Source organism: Pyrgilauda ruficollis, unplaced genomic scaffold (assembly GCF_017590135.1).
Source record: "Pyrgilauda ruficollis isolate IOZ18807 unplaced genomic scaffold, ASM1759013v1 scaffold84, whole genome shotgun sequence".
In the NCBI taxonomy this organism is placed as follows: Eukaryota; Metazoa; Chordata; class Aves; order Passeriformes; family Passeridae; genus Pyrgilauda; species Pyrgilauda ruficollis.
In genome coordinates this window covers 2,537,978-2,561,005 of record NW_024530377.1, presented here as the reverse complement: position 1 = coordinate 2,561,005, position 23,028 = coordinate 2,537,978, and the positions used below count along the sequence as shown (strand labels likewise).

The following is a 23,028-nucleotide window of genomic DNA, read 5'->3' as shown; positions in this document are numbered from 1 at the left end:
TCCCTTCCAAAGACAGTGGATACAGAGGAAAGAAGAGCTGAGTAGTGCCAGCTCCAAAATGGAGCCATCAACTGAGGCTCCATCATGATGCAGAAGTGTTATGAGCCTGACAAGATCCTTTATGCTGCAGCATCTTTGCACAACTCCAGAATTCCCATTACTATGAGGTATTACTCAGGAGAGCAGAATGATGAATGCAAGAGAAGCCATTCTTGCTCTGTGGAGAGACTCAGAGATGTCATGTGCAAGTTTTAATTCAGGGAACCTCAAGGTGAAAGAAAAAAATCTTGAAATTCCTAAATCTTGGACTGTGGAGAGAAACAAGCCCTGCCTGTTAATTAGCCAACATGCCAATACAGAACTGTGCTACAGAAGTGTCTCAGCCTTCTGGGGAGGGTGCTTCTCATGAAAAGGGTGTGAGGACAGACCATGTTCTCTTTTTACACACCAGTGCAGAGTCCCTGCAGACATGAGTGTGATTTTCAGCTAAAGTAAGAACTAAAGAATTAGTACTGGTGACTTTTTAAAATGCTGCCTTACTTTCAGAAGTACTTTAGAGATGGAGTATTCCCCTGTCTTAATCCTGCCTCCATTCATCTATGATTATAAAAATGACTTGATTTGCTTTTATCATCTATGTAACTGTTCTTCAAACACAGAGTATGTGGGGAAGGATTCTCTGTGTCTGCTGGGTCTCAAAGCTCCCAGCTGAGCCAGCAGAGATGTGGCTCAGTGGAGTGACACTGGCTTGGTCACCACGAGCTCAATGCTGCACCTGAGCAGTGATTGGAGCCAGCTGAGCAGCCTGAGGTCTGCAATGTCTGCACAAGGCTGGCAGACAGGGCATAGGACCTGCAGGAGACCTGTGCTCTGCTGGAAGAGCACCCACACTCAGAGGGGAAGCAAAGAACGACCCAAATGCCCCAGTGTGGGCAAGAGTCAAGTCCCACATGTCCAAGGCACCTCAGATCACAGACAGAAAGTGTTCCCCTAGTTCCCTTTGAAACATTCCATATATTTGTCCAAATCTGCAAGCAGAAACCCCTCTCCCTGTATTATTATGTCTGTCTTCATGTTTGTACAAGGTCTTATAATTCCTTCCTGCAAAGGCTCTATGCACCTACAAAAACCTGCATTTGTTTGCTTACATTTTCAGGACAGCACTTGTTTTGCCAAGCACTTGTGTGGTACCTGAGGTACACAGAAGACAAATATCACTGCACACACACCTGCAATTAGAGACAAGGTTTTTGGCCAAAGGGCACTGCTGGCAGCCACAAAGGTCAGTAAGAGCAGTGCTCAAGCTACAGACACCCAGGGCATCATTCCAAGACAGGCCAAAGCAGTGCTGTGTAATATATTCAGTCTCATTTTTGAATTTCAGCATAAAACAAAGGAATAAAGTAGAACATGAAGAGTGGAAATGGCAGCCTGTAGCCAGACACAGAGCAGGCCCTCCTGGGGATGTGGAACAGTGGCCTTTGCCATAGCATATGATCAAGGGTTGGCAGAGCAGGTCAAGTTTTTCATATTTCACTGCAGCATTTACAGCTGTTCTTACTGACATCATCATTCATGTTATCCCCTTCAACACAGAGATGTAGATCACTTAAAATGTGGGGTGATTATCCAAACTAGAAATAAGAGACAGCATTCAAAAGTGTCACCTTTGCCTAGAAGTCAATTTAGCACAACTCAGAGAAGGCTCCCCTCACCACGGGTCCTTTAGGGAAATAACCATTTTTCAAAATTAGAAATTAATCAGGATCTCCAGCAAAAATGGGAGCGAGAGCTACTTGTTGTAAGAGCTAAACAAAGAAAGCTGCATTATTTGCTTTATATTTTTTTTAAAGAACTAATTCAGAAATGAGCACTGAGGGTCTATTTGAACAGACCATGTAATGGGAGAAAAATACATTCTTCTAAGTCAGAGTCAGTTCTTAGGCCCAAAAGAACATTATGAACTGTCTTGTTTATGGCAGCCACGAGTTAAGACTCTGGTATTGGTGAGGCAAACCACCCTCAATGAGTGTTTTATTTGAAGTTATAAATGTAAAGCTGGAGGGGGCCAAATGACTGAAAACATGAGAGACCAAGGGTGCCCTTGAAAGCATCACTCAGGTTAAATGCAGAAAAAGCAGGTGCATAACAAATGAGACTTTGCTTGTCCCTGGTGCTGGTGTTTGCCCTCAATTAACCTGCACTGCACCAAATTAACCAAAGGTGCTGGGCATCAGCTGTGCTCTGCCACTTCCCCTCACCACGGTAATCAAGTCAGTAGCAGGGAGCCAAAGGAAACACAACAATAAAATCTCTTACATCCTCTGATTTGGGACTTCAGAGCCCCAAAATAATTGCAGACTAACAGCGGTGTAAACACTTGGAAAACCGATTGCAATCTGAAAAATCGTCTCCGCTTTCACACCTTATAATTGAAATAATTGTTTGATTTTGTGGTTGTTGCACTTGCTACCCTGTGCAAACAGCCACACAAAAGCACTTTATCTTCCTTTCTACATTCCCTTGACAACCTGACAGTCCCTGCTCTGAGGAGGGCACGTGCTTCTCCACGCTGCAACGTGGCTCCAGCAGGATTGCCTGCTCCCAAGGAATACAGAGGGGCACAAAACCCCTGTGTGTCACAGGCCTTCGGGTTCCTTTGCCAGCACAAAATAATCCTGGCATGACAGTCTGTTCTCAACTCACCAGCTGATTTACACAGGGGTCCCCAGGATGTTCTGTGCAGGGCGATGGTTTCTCCAGCCTTCAGGAGCCGAGCCCTCGCATGGCACCTCTGCAATTCAAACTCCAACAAGTCAAGTGGCTTACTAACTCAAAATACAGAACCTTCTGATGAGCCTGTGAAAGCCCAGGGCTACTCTCACCATCCAGCTTTTGTTTCTTAATGTTATGCTCTGTTAAACTGAAATTAGCACCAAAAGGAAGTCGAAAAGAAATGGCATCAGGGAAAAATCAGTATAAAATCTGTAATTAGTCACACTGGAACACACTGCTGTGAACAGACATTTCACACAGACAATCATTTCACTTTCTGCTTGTTTCAGAGAAACCTTATGGGACAATAAATTTATTACTAATGCCAGGGTTTTGCAAGCACTTTTGTTTGGATGTTTGTGCTGCCCGTGGCAGGCACAGCAGATGCTGCAACCAGCACCAGCAAAAGCAGCAGCAGCTTTCAGATTCTGCCTAGCCATGTGCCATTCTGAATCTACCCACAGCTTCAGTGACAAGAGAACCATTAATCTGGGAACTACAAGGCTGAAATAAATCCCTGTCCTGTGGGATGCTGGGGATCAGCTGCTCTGTTGTGAGCAGCACTTGCACAGACATTTTCTGTGCACTTCCTTTTTTTTTGTTTTTGTTTGCTGCCTTTTAGTTTTAAGTCACAGCCCAAAGCTCTCAGATGGGAACCAAAACCTACTGACATTACTCAAAGGGTACACTGGCTCTCCTGGAAGGGCACAAAAAACCCCAGAGAAGTGGCAGCATCATACCATGACCAGCAAAATCAGCAGGGAGTCTTACCAGCTTGTTTACCCCAGAATGTCCCATCAGTGTTACCAGTTTGGCTGCACTGGAAAACCTCTACAATCCACTGCCAGCAGCAGTGTCTTCAGCTGGGTCAGCACCCAGAAAAACACCCATGTGGTTATTTATGACTTTGGTCTGCTCTCAAGTAGCTTTCCCAGGTAGCTGAATCTGTTAGAGAACACATTTATGTAGTTGCTCCTTGGTGGCAATGAATTTTTGGTTCCACGTGGCCATGGAGCAGCCACATTTCACCAAACATCTGCATGGTGGTGGCACATCACTCCTCTTCCCATTCAAAGTAATTTTTCCTACTCATTTCTTACTGCTTTTCTCCTCAGCCAGTCCATTTTTTTCAGCTCTAACCTTTAGAGCACTTTACTCTCTTCCACAGATAAAACAAGGAATAAATAGACTGAGTAAGAAGAAATAATCCAAGATGTAAATATTGAGTGTGTGGGTGAAAAGCTCAGCTAAACCTGCCCTGAAGCAAGTCACTATTCCCCAGAGTAACAGATCAGAGGGTCAGATCCCAGACCCAGAGCACTTTCCCAGCCATCTTACATTATTTACAAATATCCTCTGTTCTTGCTCATCTTCCTTGATCTTTGCACTTTCTGCAGCTCCTCCTCTCTTCTTTGCAAAAGCCATTGCTCACCCTGTGTAGATGTGCCTGGTGCTTGTCTTCCCCACATCACAATTTAGCATCAATCGAAAATACTGAATTCACTGACTTCTCATAGGGGTAAATTTTGCATAGGAGAAAGAACAATGCATCCTATGTATATTTATATTCATACTCAGCTGCAAAACTGCAGCCATGTTACCATTGTCAGTCCTGCTTCCTGTCCCTACTTTTTTTTTTGTTTGTTTGTTTTTAATCTGGAGGAAGCCTTATACTTTGAGAAAGGAAACAAGCATCTTCTGGTAGCCTTTTAAAATCCTTTAGGAAGAGATCATTTGCTTTATAATGAGTTTAAACTGTTTTATTTAGAGCTAGAGGAAAGTGTTAAACAATGGGGGAACACCAAACTGCTAATGAAAACATCCTTGATAGAAAAAGAGCCAGGAAGGTTGGCAGAGGAAGAGGAGAATTCCCAAGTGTCTGCTAGTAAGAAAAAAAGCCACCAGTTAAACATATTTTTCCTTATTTCTATGGTAGCAACAGATTTTTAGATAAAGCTGTGTATCACTTACTTGCAAGTAAAAAGAAACAATGCAATGCTTTGTAACAAAGACAATTAAAAACTGCAGTTCTTATCAGAACATGCCTTGGATTATTGCTTTGAAAAGCAATCGGGCTTTAAAAAGCCATAATAATCTCTATTAAAGTCACAGCCCTAGAAACTTAATGACACTGAGTTTCCTTTCCTGGCACCTAAACTCTCTGTTGAAGAAGTAAATCTGTATGAGATAAGGAAAAAAAAGGACAGAAAAATATATAAATTTACTCAGACATTCTTCTGACACTGCTACTCTGGGAGTTCCTATTTTGTGACACATCCATCTGAGCTGACACTCTTCTACCCAGCCTAATTCCATGGCTTTTTAGTCATCCTTAAAATGAGTGAAAGGTCCAGTTCTCAGGTTCCCCAGCTCTGTGCAAGCTCCATCCTTTTTCTAGGAGGATGAGGCACAGGAGGAAAAGCTGATGCTTCCATATGGTTGTAGTGTTTCCCCACTCCTCTCTGCTCTCAGCAGAGAACAAAAGAAACCTCTAGAGTTATTTTAAACCTTGTTTGAAAACATTACTCCTTCCATCCCACTGCAGGACTCCATATAGCACTGAGAAAAAAAAAAATTTCTTGGGGGGGGGAAATAGCATATCAGAGCAAATCACTTACAGTCCTGCAGGTGCTTCCTGGTGACTCCATACAAATATGAATTCTGCAGTGTAAGTAAACCACAGAGTTGTTGACAAAGGAAAAAATTTTCATCTTAAACTGAGCTTTGCTTGAATTCCCATTTTCCAGCAGCGTGGTGTAAGTATTTGGGATGGGACAGCTGAAAAGGGAGACAAAAACCAAACAGAGCAGCTAAGGCTAGAGAAGGCAGGTTTTGGTTATAGCACAGAATTTGGGTCTTAAGGTTTTCCTTCCTTTAGGAAGTCACAGCCAGACCCTTCATGAAGCAGCTCTGGCAGTGCAGTGGTGATAAGGGGCTGTTTGCTGCTTTATTCCCACAGTAACCAAGTGGAACAGGAGCTGTGAGAAGTGGCTGGAGAGCTGGAGAAGGAGGGAAAGAGTAGCAGAAAGAAGGATTTAAACTTGGCTTCACCAAACACAAATTGGAAAAAACCTCAAACTTAAAGGACTAGATTTTGTTACTGAGCAAAATGATTAACCTGCATTTTAAGGTGAGCCTAAGAAATATGACATTGGGGTGAGAGCAGGAATCCAGACAGGAACAAACCTCCTCTTTCACCAGAGGCTGCTCTATTATCACGTGTGAGGAATTAAATAACCTATTTCTTTGTTGACAAGAGGCACATAAGCTCTTGATAAAGCTGAAACCACAGAGAAACCTCTGAACCATAGAGTAGGAGATAAAGCACCCACTTCTCAAATGCTCTTTCACTAGTGACTGCCAAAATCACCTTCAAGTTGATTTCTTCAGGTTGAAAGCACAATTCCCTCACAAAACTGGAAGGAAGACAACCAAACCCAAAAAACTTTCACATAGCCCTTTGAAATCCCTTTTCATATCTACCTTTCTTATTCAAAGAAGGTGCAACCAGGCCAGATAGAAAGGGACGGTGCATGTGAATGATGAGAACACATGTAAAAGTCATTTAAAATATAACACATTATTAGTCAGTACCACTGTGAGACCTAAGGCATGGCTCATGGTATTTGCAAATGGCATTGCTGTACCTGTTGCTGATAAAAACAAATGCCAGGGGATCCATTGAATTATTGGTTGGAGTGGCCCAGCAGTCAGTGAGAACCACCTTGAGCTGGCTGTCTGCCTTCTGCATCCCCACTTCGATCAGCACATCCTCACTGGCAGAGACGCTGAAATTTTTGGGGACTGGGGAGTTTCCAATAAACAATTGCATTTCTGTTCTGAAGTATCCAGATCCATGCAAATCCTCAAAGATGGTGTAAGGTCTGAAAAATCAATTATCCTTCTTTAAAGACCACAAAGTTGACTGTAAGTTTTTGCAAGTCTTAAATCAGTGCCTGTTTCCCCACATATTTAAAATCTGCAGTCCAGGAGTGCAGGACACTGTTCAAAAGGAAGGGTGAAAAAGCATTGAGTTTTCAGCTGGAAAGGTAGAGAGAATGGAAACAAAAGTGGGAAAATCCAAAGGGTGTCTCAGCAATTCAAACAGGGCAGAGAGAAATACCAGTGTGGAGCAGAAGGGGAACAAGGCTATGAGCTCTCTGAGAGCTCAAAATAAGGACAGTAAAAGCTTGGTGCAGAAAAGAGCCAAGAAAATGAGACAGGGAAAATCTGAACAGAAAGTGAAAGGCATGAGAAAATTATAGAGCTCAAAGAAAAGTGGCCTGACAAAGACTTTGCTGGGGAATAGGAAGGAAAATACAATCTCTGGACAGGGCTAGGAAACAGGAACTGGATTTGGTGCCAATAGTTTAAGCAGGATGATAGGCAGGAGAGGAGGTGCACTTGTATGAAGGGAGGGCACTCCCCATGACAGAAAGGCTTGTGCTGTCACATTTTCTGTCAGCACAGCCTTGATTTTCTGGGAAGTGTGGATTTGATTCCATCTTATTTGAAGGTGGGGCTTCCACAACAAAAAAAAGTATTTGCATGATGTATCTTCTGGTTTTTCGAGTTGACCAAATAAGGATTTGTGGGGGTTAAAAACTGTCATTCTCAGAAGCCACATAGCAATCTACAGGCCCACATCAGGTGGAAAGATAAACAATTGATGTGCTCCAAAAGCAGAAAAATGCTGTTATTGCTACAAGGGATTGCCCAGGAAGGCAATGAGGAGAACAGGAATTCTGACCCCTGAACCTGCCGTTCCCAAAGGTTTATTTCCACCTGTGGTTTAGCCAGGTAAATGATCCAAGCTTGTTGGATCTACTGGCACAAAGTTGGAGTAGGAGAGAAGCACACAGCAGGGATCTCCTTGATGCCTTGGACTGGCTACCTAGAGCAGAGGCTAGACAGAGTTAGAGAATAAAGTGGATATTTATTAAAGGCCTTTAACAGATACACCTTGGGCTGTGCAGGAGCCTGGCAGAGGCTACAGCCAAGATGGATGAGGGTCATGAGTTTTTTGGGCAGATACAAGTGTGGTCTGTTTGCATATGAGAGGTTAATTGTCCAGGTAATGAAATCACATTTCCCTGGTTTGCTTCCCCCCAATTCACTTTTGTTTATACTTTTCAGGCCTGAGGATGTGATGATGACCTTGGTTCTCAGGCCTGGAAGGATTGTTTTGTCTGACCACACTGTGAAGAGAGCTTACAAACACTCTATATGGAGTTCAGAGTTATACACTAATGCAGTACAGGATCTGAAAAATATAAAAGCCAAAACTTAAGGCATCATTCTGAGCACAGGACTCCCAGGATGGCAGACTGCTCCCAGTGCTGCCTCTGGATACAGCTACAGCCCCTGGGGGCTTTCCCAGTGCAGCAGCACTCAGCCACACAGCAGAATTTCAAAGCAGAGAGAGTTGTTCCTCACCCTTCTGCAGTGTACCCAGAGGAAGTCAAGACATGGTTTTGAAACACACAGTGGATGGGACTGGCAACGTTCAAGTGGTGGATTATTCCCTGAGCAGAAGCATCATTCCGAAGGGTGGTTCTCACCACAGTAGTAGTCATGTTCTGCAGCACAGAAAGGAGAAAACACGTCAGTGTTTCCAGGCTTGTACCAGAGCTTTCCAGTTTCAGGTGCTTGGGTGTTCCTCATTCTCCTGACAGCAAAAATCAAACAGATTAAAGCTCCAGTATCTTTATTGCTGTACAGGGAGGCAAAGAAAATACACCAGTCTTCCTTCTTTTCCTTTTTGTCATATCATAGAATCACAGAACTCCACCAACAGCTTTGGTTGGAAGGGATTTTAAAAATCATTAAGTTCCAAACCCTCTGCTATGGGCAAGAACACTTTCCACTAAACCAGGCTGCCCATAGCCCCATCTAACCTGGTCTTGAACAATTCCAAGGATGGGACAATGATCATTCCTTAGCAATGGTCATTGCTCCAGAAGGGAGTTTCTGTACTTTGGCATGGTCTGAACATTGGTTTGGGATCCAAAGAGAGCTGTCACTCTTTGTCCCCACCACTGGTAGCTATTGAAGTATTTTTCAGCATGGGATGATGAAATTACTTTTAAGAAAAGAGAGCTGCAAAGGGAACCCAGAAGAGGCATGGGAGATGACTCTCAGTTTGGACAGGCTCATGAGTTTTGCTGCCTGACCTCAAAGATTCGTTCCCCTTCTCTTTGGTGCTTCCCATCACACACTGAGGCAACTTTCCATCACAGGACAGGGATTTCTTTCTCCAACAGACGTTCAGCAGCTAATAGACTGTACACCTAGCTAAGGATCTGCCACTGCCTCTCCACTCCTGAGAGAGAAATAAAGTGTTCCAGAGCTTGCTGGCATTCCCTTGATCAGAGGACTTACAGTCTCAACTTGGGTGCCACAGGCGCTCCAGCCTGCCTGCAGCACAACGTGGGTGCCATTGCTGGTGCTCACATTGCAGCCAGGCTCCCCCAGGAACAGAGAACTCTCTGGGATAGACTCCTGCTGCAAGAATCTCTTCTGGATGGCAAGGACGATCCTCTCAATCTCACAGAACACACTCACAGCGTCTTTAAGGGAAACCTCTTGGGCAGGTTTGACCAGGGGGGCTGGAGATGCTCGAGGAGAAATATCTGGAGTTGCCATGGGATCCGTGGGGAGAGGACTCAGCACTGTGCTGGAGAACATGGTGTCCTCCAGAGCTTTGTGCTCAGCAGGAGAGAAGTCCAGTGAAGCAGGGGAGGAGACATGAGCTGAATTTTGCAGAGATGTCACAGGTAAAATTGTGCTGTTCACAGGTTTCTTATCCGTCACTGTTGCCTTCTGGGTGGAGGGAAGTGCTGAAGAGTGCCAAAAATAAAGGTACTGTTGTAATTTACATGTTGAGATTGGTCTCATTAGGCAAAAGCAAACTCTTAGGAGGAAACTCACAGTTACTGGCAGGAAACCAGCTTCTTTTGTTCTTATAACCTGCTCTACTTACTGCAAAAGCTGGGGCTTTTTTTAGAAAGGAGCCCATGAGACACATAAGTGCCCATCAGTAAAGCTGAAGTGCTTTATTTCCTGGCAGCTGCAGTAATCAGTGTGTGACACATGTACATGCAGCTTTTGGAAGATCAGTGCTTGTACAATATTCCCCACTGGAAGCTGCTCAGCAAGTGCTTGTATGTTTTTGCCTGGAGCTGTAGGAGACTGCCCAGTTCTGGCTGGGGGCATCACCAGGATTTGATAAAAACACTGGGAGTTTGACAAAAAAGCACAGGCTTCATTTGTGACCAGATACTGCCCAAAAGATGGGACCTTAAGTGCTTTGGAAAACTCATTTTGGGGGATGCATGGGACAAACCTCATGTGGCAGCCCCATATTGCAGGTGTGTCCTGAGAGAGAGGAATAAATGTGTCAGAGGCAATCTGTAATGGTTCCAGGAATAAAAATGTGGGGGAAAAGGGAAGCACAGGTTCAGATCAATGTGTCTCAAACACCCAACATCCAGCACAGGTCTGGGGTTACATCCTGAGTATTCACCCACCTCTGACTGAGAGAGAATCAAGACAATGAACTCCATTTGTAGGGAAGCACAAACAATGTGTCTCACTGCACAAAACTGCTCTTAAATAATTTTAGTGGTTAAAACATAAAAATACCACCTATTTCCCAAGCAATATATAAAATCTGTACAAATATATAAATCCTTACGGAACTGCCCAGCTTCCAGAAATGCCCCAAATGAAAAAACCACTGATTTGCACAATAAAGGAAGGAAAATAAAAGTTGGAGCTCTTCCAGAGCTGGATTTCCCAAAAGCTTATAATCACATAAATATCTTAGTTAAAACTAAACAAATGTTGTTATCAATTGACAAATCATTGTGCCTTCTGTAAGAAATGTTCCTTATCATTGTGGTTACAAAACCAAATATAAATTACTGAAGAAGCTTAAGAGAATTTAGGATATTAAAGAAGACCCATCATACATCAGCTAACAAACGACCTGAGGAAAGAGAGAAGCCAGATGAATCAGCTCATAGAAAAGTACAGTTTGTAATATCAGCATTTCCTCAGCATTTCCAGCATTTGCCATACAGGTATTGCCATACCTATCAAGTATTTTCTGTTACTTTCTCTATTACCTCTTCTGTCCCCTCTTTTACTGCTAATGAAAATCATTAAGAATCTTGACAATCCTGTCTAATTTTTGTGGCAAATATGAGAAACAGAACTCTTAAAAGAACTTATGGCATTAAATATTAATATAGTACATTCCCACTCCCAAAGTGATCCACTGCCCAAGGGGATGCTTCTAACCCCAGGGGCCTCCTTAGTTTTTCCCCCATTTCACAGTTCTGAGGAGATGCTGAGTAAATGCCCAGCATGAGTGAAGCAGAAGGCTTGTGTCACTGGTCCAGGTTGTAGTCTAGTTGCTGTCTTAATGTTTACCTGGCCAAAATTTTCATTTTTTAGAGAAAAAAAACATGCTTTTACTTCTCTTTCTCTTTCCAAAGTCTAAAAACCAGAGCAAACCAGACCATAGGTGGTACTCAGAAAGCAGCACCAGCCACCTGCTCTGTGGGAACCTGTCCCTGAAACAAACCCTTTGTTTTAGCCCAGGTTTGAGGGGGGCAGCCACTCTACAAAGCACTACCACAAGATAGTTCTGATCCTAGTAATTACCAGGATATGTAACTTTCCAGATTTACAGCTGTGAGTGTAACAGACAAAAAAATTATACAGCAGAGAATAAATATGTTTCTGGAGTATTTTTGCATGAGATTCGAATTGACAGGTTATAGCAACCTTCTTTGGACAAATGGATTGTGTCAGGGACACAGTATTTGGGGTTTTTTGTTGTTTTTTTTTTTTTTTCAGAGGTGACTTGTGACTTCAGCTGCTCTTAGTCAGGAGATTAATGGTTTTTGTTACTTACTCCAATTACATATATAAGAAAAGAAGTTGTACAATCAGCCATCATGCTGGCCTTGGCAAAGTGTGGGCTTCCACCTGAGCTCCAGATCCACAGGTGTGTGAGGAAAACAACTACTCCCACTGAAGAAGAACTCACATATTCATTTATTTCTATTAATTTCTATTTACTTCTATTTCAGGGAAAAATTATTAGTGCAAAGTAGAGTGTAATGTGTTTTTAAATTCTTTTAAAAAGTGCTAGTTATGACTGTGTTCAGGGACTCATTTCCACTGGTAGCTTATAAATCCCTCAATCCATAACCTCTAACATCTCCTTACCTTTTTCTCTGTAAAACTGGTTCTAGACATTGTCAAAAAGACCAGTTGGTCTTGTCCTTTTGGATCAGTGGTTCCTCACTTCCTATGTCATCTGTGGGTGTTCTCTGAAAAACTTACTGATGGATAAGCAGGAGCAATATAAGGAGAGAGAAAGGCTTTTCATCCGTGTGTTTTACAGGTATTTTCACCTCAGAAGACACAGATTAATAATTGCTTTCATCATCTGTCTGGTTCTGAAGAATTACTGGGGCACAAGCTGCTCCTCACCGTGTATGGAGAGGCTGCTCCTGTCCACGGTGAAGGAGGAGCTGTTTTCCAAGGCCTCACAAAAAGTGGTGATGACGTGGTGGACATCCACTTCTTCTGCAAGCAGCAAATTGAAACTTACCACTGTGCTCCCATTAGTAACACCCGTTACCAGCACTTTGATCAGACCAGCATCCATCTGCTGGAGCACCTCAAGGGGCAGAGATTTCTGCACCTGGAATAAAAACAAAATGTGTGTGGGGATGGGCAGATGGAGCAATTATATTTCAGGCTGTGTACACTGCTCAGAAATCAGTGTTGTGCTTCCTGCTCTGGAGGAAAGCAGCAGAAAATTGACCTTTTGCTTTGTAACATTTTCAATCCAGAGCAGCTGAAGGATGTGGTGCACATTTAACCACGAATATTAAACGAGCCAAGCGATTAAGATATCTCGTCTGTCATTTGGCACAAGCCCTTGCCTCTGGTAACGGAGAGGGAGGGAGGAGACTGCAGGGAAGCTCCCACGTTCTACCTCTCATAATGCCTCTGGGGAGAGGGGTAACCCAAGGAATTCCAATCCAACACAAGGAATTCCAGTCCAATACAAGGAATTGTTGCTGGAAGTGGAAAACCCCCTGACACTCCACACTGCTCAGAGGCTCTCTCAGCCCAGGAACATTACAACTTTGAGCAGGTGACCTTCAGGCTTTGCTTTGCAGCTGATTTCTCACCAGAGCCAAGCAAAACCCACCTCTTTCTAAATGCCCAGAGCAGGGGATTAAGGGGCCAGGTGACTGTGGCCACCTCCAGCTGCTTTTTCCTCTCCCTGATTCCTGCAGGGAATATCTGGAGCAGCAGGGCTGGATTTCAGCCATGAGTTTAGGCACAGTTTATTTCAGTGTGTATTGCTTAGGGATGCCAGCAGTGATTCCCACCAGGGAGAGCCCAGGGAAGAGGCAAGCACTGGGAGCCACCAGGAGAAGCCTTGTTTGCCTTGCACCCACGCTCAGAGCTGGTGCTTTTAGTGCTGGATTCTCACAGCTTTTGCACAGCCTTGTGCCCTGCCTGCTGTGCACTACCCAGCCCTGACTTCCCCACTGTCTGTTTCCCAGCCCTGCAGATGGTCCCAGGACTTGCAGGTGTCCTGCAGCCCTTTCCTGAGTCCCCAGAGCTGGTGTGGTTCTCGTGCTGGGTGCCAAGGCAACGTGGCACAGAGCAAACCCCCTGTGTGCCCCTGGGAACGGCTGCCTTGTGCCTGCAAGTGCCACACAGCAAACCTGGGAGTGCCCCATGGAGCACTCAGGCAGAGCTGGGAGGATGGAGGCAGATGGCTCCCCTGTCAACACCTGGGCAGAACATAAACTGTCCTTGTCAGAGCCCAAAATCCTCCCATTTCACCAAGACAGGGTCTCTTGGGCTCCTTCTGCTCTCTCTTCCTGCTGTTTCACAAGCAGGTACTGAAAAGTTGGAGGTCAGACCTAAGTTTTCAGCTCTCATAATTTCTGTCCGAACTTCTCAACATTAAACACAAGACACCTGTGATATCCTCTTAGCCTATCCTGGTTTCATCCTCTTTCCTTATCTGAAAATTTGATTCTTCTTTTTTCACAGAAACACAGAATCACTGAGGTTGGAAAAGACCTCTGAGATCATCAAGTCCAACTTTTGACAGATCCCCACCCTGTCCCCAGCCCAGAGCACTGAGTGCCACCTCCAGACCTTCCTTGGATACCTCCAGGGATGGGGACTCCAAACCTCCCTGGGCAGTTCCAAGGCCTGAGCACCCTTTTTGTGGGGAAATTCCTCCTGATGTCCAACCTGAACCTCCCCTGGAGCAGCTTGAGGCCAATTTCTCCTGTCCTGTCACTTGTTCCCTGTGACTGGAGCTTGACCCCCACCTGGCTACAGTTTTGTTTGTTTGTTTGTTTTGTTCTTGTTCCTATTTTTCCTCCCAAATCAGGACCCAGAGCTTGAATAGTGTCAGGGCACATTCACAGTATTTGTATTTAGCCACTAGGTGACACTACAAAACCCTTTATCCAAGAGACTCCAGGATTTCCCAACAGGTACCACACCCTGGGTTATCAAAGCAACGCTTGATGAAGCAGGGCTAGGAAAAAAAAAAAAAAAAAAAAAAAAAAGGGGAGGGACAGAACTTTTTGGAAAAAAAATATTCAACATACAATACCCTTTAATATGGGGAGTTCTTACAAGAGAAATTACCTCCTGGACTGTCATATCTGCAATTTCTATATCACACAAAGAAAACCTAAACAGGAAATGCACTACTGACAGTCTGGAAACTGGGAATAAATAAGTAAAAGGTACAGTAATTTGAATAGAATATTGTTTGAAGACTGTTTTTTCACTCAGAGAAAAAAAAAACAACAAAAAACTCAAAAAAAAAAAAAAAAACAACAAATTGCCAGTGATGGATTTATCCCCACTGTGTGTGGTTTGGCTGCACCTTCAGGGAGAAGGTACCAGAGCACACATCTGCACAGCCACCATCACCAGCAGCTTCCAGGATGTGGAGTTGGATAAACTCAAATTAACAAAAGGGTGAAATTACACTGGAATAGCGAAAATTCCTTAATCCCTGTTCCTATACTCATTCCACATTCATATAGCTTCAACTGCATTCATTTCAGGTGCTTCCAGCTACACAAACACAGGCCATGTGCCTTCCAAATGAGGGGGTCGCCCATAAGGCATTATCATTTATTAGTTTCACACTTTTTGTCATTCAGCTAACTTTAAGACACCCAAATCCAAAACAAACTTTCCACTTGGGAATTTATTGCACTTCAGTGAATGTATTTTCAACTCAAACCTTTTGCTTTCCCAACTGATTTTGTTGAGGATGTCGTAAAACACAAACTGGGGTGTTGTAAAACACAAGCTGAACAAACCCCAGGACTTGAATCCTTTTTTGCCTTTAGCTATGTTGTTTTTAAGTTGCATTACTAGAAAGGTGGTGGAACTGGCCTGAACAATGATAGTGCAGGTTGTCACATCAAGTTTTTACCTCCTTCTCATAATTTAAAGGATGATATTTCCATTTGCTGTGCTGCCAATTTAACCACATGGCACTTAAGTGCTGGGGCTTAAGAACATTATACACATTAGGATATATAAATCCTCTGAATTGTAGATTATGACTCCAAAGAGGTTTAAAAAAATGTTTGGCAAACTGTATTTAACTGGAACCTGAGAGTGCTTTTAAAGCTCATAAAACTTTCCTCATTTACTTTAAAAGATCCATTTCTGGTCCTCATAACCTAAAAAGAAAATATACAGATCTTTCTGGTCTCCTAAATTTTCTTTGGCATCTAGAAATACAATATTTATAATATTATTTACAGCAGCTATGCAATTATAGCCCATTTACAGTGGCTCAGAGGTGGAAGGAATCAACACTAACACATCTCTCCAGCTGATCCACAAAACCAGAGTGCTGGGAAAAGGAGTTAGTTCCTTATAATCCCAAATGATCATTTTCTGCATGAAAATTTGAGACCCAAGTAAAACCAAGAGAAAACTTCATTTTGTTCCTTTAAGTAACCATTTTGCAATTTTTCCTAAATACATGAGTACCCGTGATTTTCTGGACTGAGATATCTGACTGAATGAAGGAAATACATTCATTTCAGTCCATTTCAATACTGTGCTGCTCTGAAATAGCCTCGGGCAGAGCGTGGTGCTGAATGACAGAGAGGTCAGTGGAGAATTGCTCCCTTTTCACTTTGCTAATCACATCACTCTCGTTTTGTCACAGTTTTTCTGATGTGACAGCTTGGGGCCAAAACAGCTCCAGGAAAGCCAGTGCTCTGCTAACACACCCGGAAAGGTGCAAACCAGTCGTGAGCAGTGGGAAACTGATTTGATGTGCAAGAAGGATAAATGGATCACCCTCTTCCCTCCCTGCAGTTGTCTGTGACCCCAGGCTGGCCTGGCCTGTGCCCCTGTGCCAGCTGTGTTCCAGTGGTGACTCTGTCCCCAGGAAGTCTTGGGAGGCCTCTGCAGGATTTGAAAAATCCATCAAATTGCCAGTGATGGATTTATCACCACACTTATCAAAGCCTTTGAAAACACAGACAGTGAAGGGGAGGTAAAGGAGCCAATAAAGCAGCCCATCATAACCAGTGGATTTCCAGGCATGGGTGTGTTGGAGGGAGAACCAGAAGGAACAAACTTTTGGCAAATTCCCTGCAATATTAGATACTGTAAAAGGCAACACCCCAGAATGCTGAGAGGGTTAAAGGCACAGCAGATATCATGTTGTGCTTTGATATCCTGCACTCTGATTAGAAGTGACGGCAGAGGTGACTTTTCATGAAGCCACTCCCTTTCCAGATATGGAGCTACAAAATCCAGGATGATTACAAGAACTGTCAGCCTTGAGGTACTGCTACAAAGGATAATAACAATCATACAGCTAATTAGGATAGTGCTGTTCAGGGCAAGGGTATCAGAGCACTTTGCTGGTTCCATTAACTTTCCACCACACCCCTGGAGGAGATCAATAATTCACTATAACTAGGCAGAAGCAGGAGAGGACATGGAGGTACCAGAGAATCCCAAAATCCTGATCTTCCTCTAAAACACAGCTGCACACTCATCCTGCAGCCTCAGGCAGTCAGGGGAAGCCAAACCTTACAGGTGTGTCAAGGGACACACGTGAGTTATACAGGCTTTGGGGGAAAAAGACATACACAGGGTTTTATTGAGACAGGTAATAGGTCACATCCTTCTTCACCACTTACTTCATCAACAAAGAGCCGTGCAAAGGTTTGATTTTCCTCACTGCTGTTATTGCTAAAGCCTGGAGAGTATTCCATGTTTGTTATCCAAACTGTGCCACTAAGTTTCTGGAAAGCTGCAAGGTAAGAAAAAAGACAATTTCTGTAATATGTGCTTTATGGGCTCCAACCCATGGACAGTGTGCCACAGTGCCCAGCATCCCTGGCCACATGCATCCACTCACAGCAGCAGAAGGCCAGCACTCTGAAATGTAGCCCAAACCCCAAAAGTCTAAAAATAAATCATCCAGCATCTTAGTCTGCCCTGCTTGAGCCTCAGATGGCTCTCAAGAAAGGCACTGACCTCCTGTAGGTCTCATGTCTGCCAGCTCTGCCTTGGATCCTCAGGGATGTCTGGGATGTTGCTCTATTCAGGGACTGGAATTGCCCTCCCAGGCTCAGCTGGAATGTCCCACCAGTCCCTCCAGAGGGACCAAACTGTAGCACCAAATCCTCCCTGCAGCCTCAGAGGAAGGCTGTGCTGCTGCCTGAGCTTACACATCTACACTTTGGACAGCTGTGGTGGGATGAGATGAATCCCAACAGGGTGTTGTTCATTCACTTCTCTCCTAGTTCACTGCTGAATGACATCAGTACAGACTCAAACATTTTGAGTTTATTTCCTGATTTCTCTGTGTTTCCCAGTGGTTCTGGTCCTGGCATTGTTACTACAGACACTGAAGTGATCAGAGATGAGAGAAGGGGCTTCTCAAGGCATGGATTGTGCCCCTGGCATGCATTTAGTGATGACTGCAATCATCCAGTGCTGTGACCACAGCCAGCAAATTGCCTTCACTCTGCCCCCAGCTCCTAACAAATCCTCACTCCTGGCACAGCAAAACCTGATGTTTCAATGATTTATATAAATACAGGATAGTCTTCACCAAAAACCTCAAGAACTTTATCATCTGGCTAAGGATTCAGTTTAAAATTCTGCATCAAATTACCAGCGTTTACTTTCTGGTGTAGCAACTTGCTTTCCTCCCTGCACCTCCACAGGGTATCAGGCACCAGGTTCCAGCTCTGAGACTGTCTGACTCCTATACTGAGTTCTAATCTGCCATTTTAGTTGCTTTCTTTGAAACAGAAGGAATTATAAAGCTCTGCATAACCTCTGTGGACCACTTTACACCCAAGTTCTACTCACATTGGGAAAATAATCACTTGAACTAGGAGAGGTACTGGAGGAAAAGAAATAGTAATCAGGTAAAGCTTTATAGGGGAGGGGAGGAATGCCTGCTTGAAGCAGGCCACTGGAGGAGGGTTCCTTCATCCCAGCATCATTCTGATCCCAAAGGAATCCTCACCACTGACAGTCAGATCAAAGATTCGGGTTTGCTTTTTGCCATGGCTTGTCCTGTCATGTGAACCCAGGTATTTAGGGGATAAAACACATTCAGTTGTCTCAGGTGAGAGGGGGAAATGTTCTGAACAATTCTCAAATAAGAAAGCCCCCTGGTATTTCAAAGACTGGACTATGAAGAGCTGGCTGAGGTTGAGCCTCCAGGTCAGAGATGGTGCCACAAGGAGGAGCTGCATATGAAACTTCACCAAACATTGGATTTGCCCTCTGGATTTCCTGCCCCAGGCTAGTGAGATGCCACTCTGGTGGCTCCTGCTCTTATATTCCTTAGGCATAATCCCTTCACAAGCTTCTTTCCCTGCAAAAGCACTTGGCTGAATATTTGATTCATCAGGAATATAAAACAAGTTTTTATAAACTGAACTCTTTTTGTGTAGAATTCTTCCAGCTGGGAACAGCCTTTATGTGGCTTTTTGTCAGTTAAAATTAGCTAATTTTATGGGTTTTTGTTTTTGTTTTTGTTTTTTTTCATTAAAAAAACCCCAAACATCTTTTTTTAGGAGGAGAGAAGAAAGCAGTTGAGGCACTGGCACAGCTGCCCAAGGCAGGGCAGGATGGCAGGAGGGGATACCTGGTGAGCAGGGCTGGGGGGACAAGAGAGGCTGGAGAAGCAGCAGAATTGGCTTTACATGGCTGAAAAAGATATTTTCCAGAGAGAAAGGAATGAGGGAGCACCAGAAGTGGGGCTGGATCAGTGGAGACCACCAGGAACATGAGATCACAGGGGAGGGGGAGATAAAATACCAGAGGAATGTGTGACTTGGGATCAGAGAGATGTGGAGGGCATGAGAGACAGAATAAAGACAAGCAGAAGCAAAACTGAAAGAGACAAACTGAATAGTGACACACTACAGAAAAAAATATACATTTAGTGATGGGCAGACAGCAGCATTCCTATCCCAAACAGAACTGCAATTTTAAAACTAAATCTGACTTTCTGAAATATGATTCAGCTTCAATCAACAGAAAAATCCCCTAATTAACTGCAACACATCTGCCCAAAACCCAGACAGATTAAACCTTCAGCAGCCTTGTTGCTCTCAATTGCATCTCTTGAAGCAGTGTCTCTCGGGTTTCCAGGCAGCTCCTGCCTCACAGGGGATTTGTGGAGGACTCTGACTAATCATCCTCTGCTGAGAGCAATGGGAAGGCAGGTTCTTTTCCTCCCTGGCTCCCTAAATTAACTCCACAGACAGCTGCTGCTGCTATATCCTGGTGCCAGAGGCTGCAGGAAAAACCAGGATGTGTGGCAAAAGGAAAAGCAGCAAATGTTGCCATGAGCCACGTTCAGTGCACTCTTTTATGTGCTTCCTCCTCTTGGAGTGAAGAAATGTAACATCAATAAAAGCAACTGCTAAATTGCCAGGAAGAGGAATCGCTTTCAGAAGCTGATTTAGCAAAGAGAAAGTGCCAATTCCTGCAGAAAATATTATTGACATAGAAAAAATTGCAGGCACCAAGAAAATAATTTTGACATTGAAAAAATAGTTTTAGATGCCTTTTTCTGAATTCTGAGCAAGGCTTTGCTTCTCCCCCACATGCAGACCCCCATGGGATGTCTACTCACTGTGGTCCAGGTTGGGGGTTGGAGAGGTTCCTGTCCAAGCTGGTGTCCCCAAGGCTCCAGAGTGTCCCTCAGACCAAGAGCTGTTCTCCCTTCCCACCTCTCCATCTGCTCTGGGGGTGGCAATGCCAGCGTTCCCTGTGGCCAGCAGAGCTGTGTCAGGGCCACCTGGAGAGCTGCCTTGGGGCACAGCAGCAGATGTCAGAGTGCTGGTGGCAGCTGAGGCTGTTTGATTTGGAAACAGCCAAAGTGAGCCGAGCTGCTTGTGCCTGGCTGTGCCCACGGGCGTGTTTGGGAGAGCAGCCCTGGCCACCGAGCTTTGCTGCCATGGGCTCGTGGCCTCTGTGCCCACGGCCAGTGCCCTGCTGGGGGTGACCCCCACAGCCATGGGGCTGCTGAAAGCCATCTGTGGGGCCAGACCTTTTTGCCAAGGAGTTAGAGGAGCACTGGTGGGACTGTGGGACGCTCGTTTGTCACCCAGGGCCAGTGCAGCAGGGAGGAGTGTGGCGGCGCTTGCAGCCACCTCTGTCCCCACGGCCAGTGCCCTGCTGGGTGTGACCCCCACAGCCAGGGGACTGCTGTCCCTGCTGAAAGCCATCTGTGGGGCCAGACCTTTTTGCCAAGGGGCTGGAGCAGCACTGGTGGGACTGTGGGACGCTCGTTTGTCACCCATGACCAGCGCAGCAGGGAGGAGTGTGGCGGCGCTTGACGCGGGGCCTGCAGCAGCCACTGTCCCCATGGCCAGTGCCCTGCTGGGAGTGACCCCCATGGCCATGGGGCTGCTGAAAGCCATCTGTGGGGCCAGACCTTTTTGCCAAGGGGTTGGAGGAGCACTGGTGGGACTGTGGGACGCTCGTTTGTCACCCAGGGCCAGCGCAGCAGGGAGGAGTGTGGCGGCGCTTGACGTGCGGCCTGCGGCAGCCGCTGTCCCCACGGCCAGTGCCCTGCTGGGGGTGACCCCCACAGCCAGGGGACTGCTGTCCCTGCTGAAAGCCATCTGTGGGGCCAGACCTTTTTGCCAAGGAGTTAGAGGAGCACTGGTGGAACTGTGGGATGCTTGTTTGTCACCCATGACCAGCGCAGAAGGGAGGAGTGTGGCGGCGCTTGACGTGCGGCCTGCGGCAGCCGCTGTCCCCACGGCCAGTGCCCTGCTGGGGGTGACCCCCACAGCCAGGGGACTGCTGTCCCTGCTGAAAGCCATCTGTGGGGCCAGACCTTTTTGCCAAGGAGTTAGAGGAGCACTGGTGGAACTGTGGGATGCTTGTTTGTCACCCATGACCAGCGCAGAAGGGAGGAATGTGGCGGCGCTTGACGCGGGGCCTGCAGCAGCCGCTGTCTCCATGGCCAGTGTCCTGCCGGGAGTGACCCCCACAGCCATGGGGCTGCTGAAAGCCATCTGTGGGGCCAGACCTTTTTGCCAAGGGGTTAGAGAAGCACTGGTGGGACTGTGGGATGCTCGTTTGTCACCCAGGGCCAGCGCAGCAGGGAGGAGTGTGGCGGCGCTTGACGTGCGGCCTGCGGCAGCCACTGTCCCCATGGCGGCAGCGGGAGCAGGGCCTGCAGGGCTTCTGCCTTCTTCAGGAGCCAAGTCCATGCTGGTTCTTGTTTCAGGAGCCACGGTTTCAGTAAAAGGATCCACAATCTCACCTGCAACACAGAAAACACACCTTGAAATGGGCCTCAAACTGGACAAGGAGGCACCAGAGCCTGGCCTGAAAATGGCACCGAGGGCGCTCAACCACCCATGGCAGCATTACAAAAACAGGTCTTGGATGGTCATGAACACAGCGTAGAACATGTGGTTTTCGTGGGGTTGAATCTGGTTTGGGCTGACACAAAGAAGCAGATTTGATTCCTGGGTCTCCTGTTCTGGTTGGCAAGGCTGTGGATCAGCTTGGTGGGAGGAAATTAGCCACAGACATAGCAAAAGAGGGAAAAGTACTCCTTGCAGTTATTTGGCTTATCAAGGAGGATGTCAGAGAGATTTCACCTGAATTTATTTATTTATTTATTTATATACTATAACTACAACTATAATGATAACTATAACTAAAAATAAAAATATATAATTAGTTACTTAGTTAGAGACAGGTCACATATACCCTTTCAGCCACAGACTGCAAAGATGCAATTGTATGAAGAGCTATAAAACAGGGGTTTTACATCTGCTGTTATAAAAGCAGATGTAAAACCCCACAACTTATTCCAATGTTTCACAGCGAAAAAAAACCCTACATGCCAGCCTTTTTCTCACCCTCACAGTTTCTTCCAGGTCGGGATGGATTGGTATCCATGGTTGTCTTGCACCTGCACGTGTAGGAGCCCATCAAATTGATGCACTCTGCAAACACAGAGCAGTCATTCTCTAGGGAAGCACATTCATCCCAGTCTGTGGGACCAAAACAAGAACAAGGGTTAGAGAGCCTCCCTGCTGGCTGCATTAAGCTAGAAATAATCATTAAGTAGCCCTTTTTTAATTTACTTTCATGGTTTTCCTTTTTCATCATTAACCTGTCAGCCAAGCTTTGAGTGATGCAGAACACTAACTGTTTTGTTATTCTCTTGTTCTTGTACTCTGAAAAGTATTTTCTCTGAGTAAAGACTTTTAAAATCATTGTTTTTAGAGGTAAACACATTTAAAGTGAAAAAAAAATGCTGTAGCTTTGTACTACAATTATATCAAAATCACTCACTATACTGAGTTCTGTGTACAGCACCTCCAGATATATCAGGTAATGAATAGATCTGTTACCACTAGTTACCAGTAGATACAACATTAAATAGAGACTTAATCCAAATAATCTTCTGCTTCAAATAAAAAGTAGATGTTAGTAACTCCCAGGGGAAGCACTGTTCTCTTCTTAACAGAGGAAGTGCCAAGGGCAAAATCTCTTTTTATACAATTTTTCTTCTCAAAAGTAATGCTGTAAAATTGTGACCCTCTTTCTGGTAGTGTCAGAAAAGACATCCTGATTCATCAATGCATGAAAATGTTCTAAGGGTGTTCCTGTGTCTGATTTCAGCTGCTCTGTATCAGT

The 23,028-nt window shown here is 45.0% G+C and overlaps 1 protein-coding gene across 1 annotated transcript in view; it reads right to left on the bottom strand.

The window, feature by feature from the left end:
- UMODL1 (uromodulin like 1) overlaps positions 1–23,028 on the bottom strand; it is a 72,676-nt gene that overhangs the window by 2,889 nt on the left and 46,759 nt on the right. Inside the window, exons 9-17 of the mRNA XM_041487777.1 lie at positions 22,245–22,379; positions 21,458–21,637; positions 17,028–17,140; positions 12,283–12,496; positions 9,157–9,527; positions 8,212–8,354; positions 6,423–6,659; positions 5,394–5,553; positions 2,707–2,794 (exon numbers count right to left, since the gene is read on the bottom strand). Of these exons, the coding sequence (XP_041343711.1) occupies positions 2,707–2,794; positions 5,394–5,553; positions 6,423–6,659; positions 8,212–8,354; positions 9,157–9,527; positions 12,283–12,496; positions 17,028–17,140; positions 21,458–21,637; positions 22,245–22,379 (1,641 nt within the window). The remainder of the gene's footprint in view (positions 1–2,706; positions 2,795–5,393; positions 5,554–6,422; positions 6,660–8,211; positions 8,355–9,156; positions 9,528–12,282; positions 12,497–17,027; positions 17,141–21,457; positions 21,638–22,244; positions 22,380–23,028) is intronic.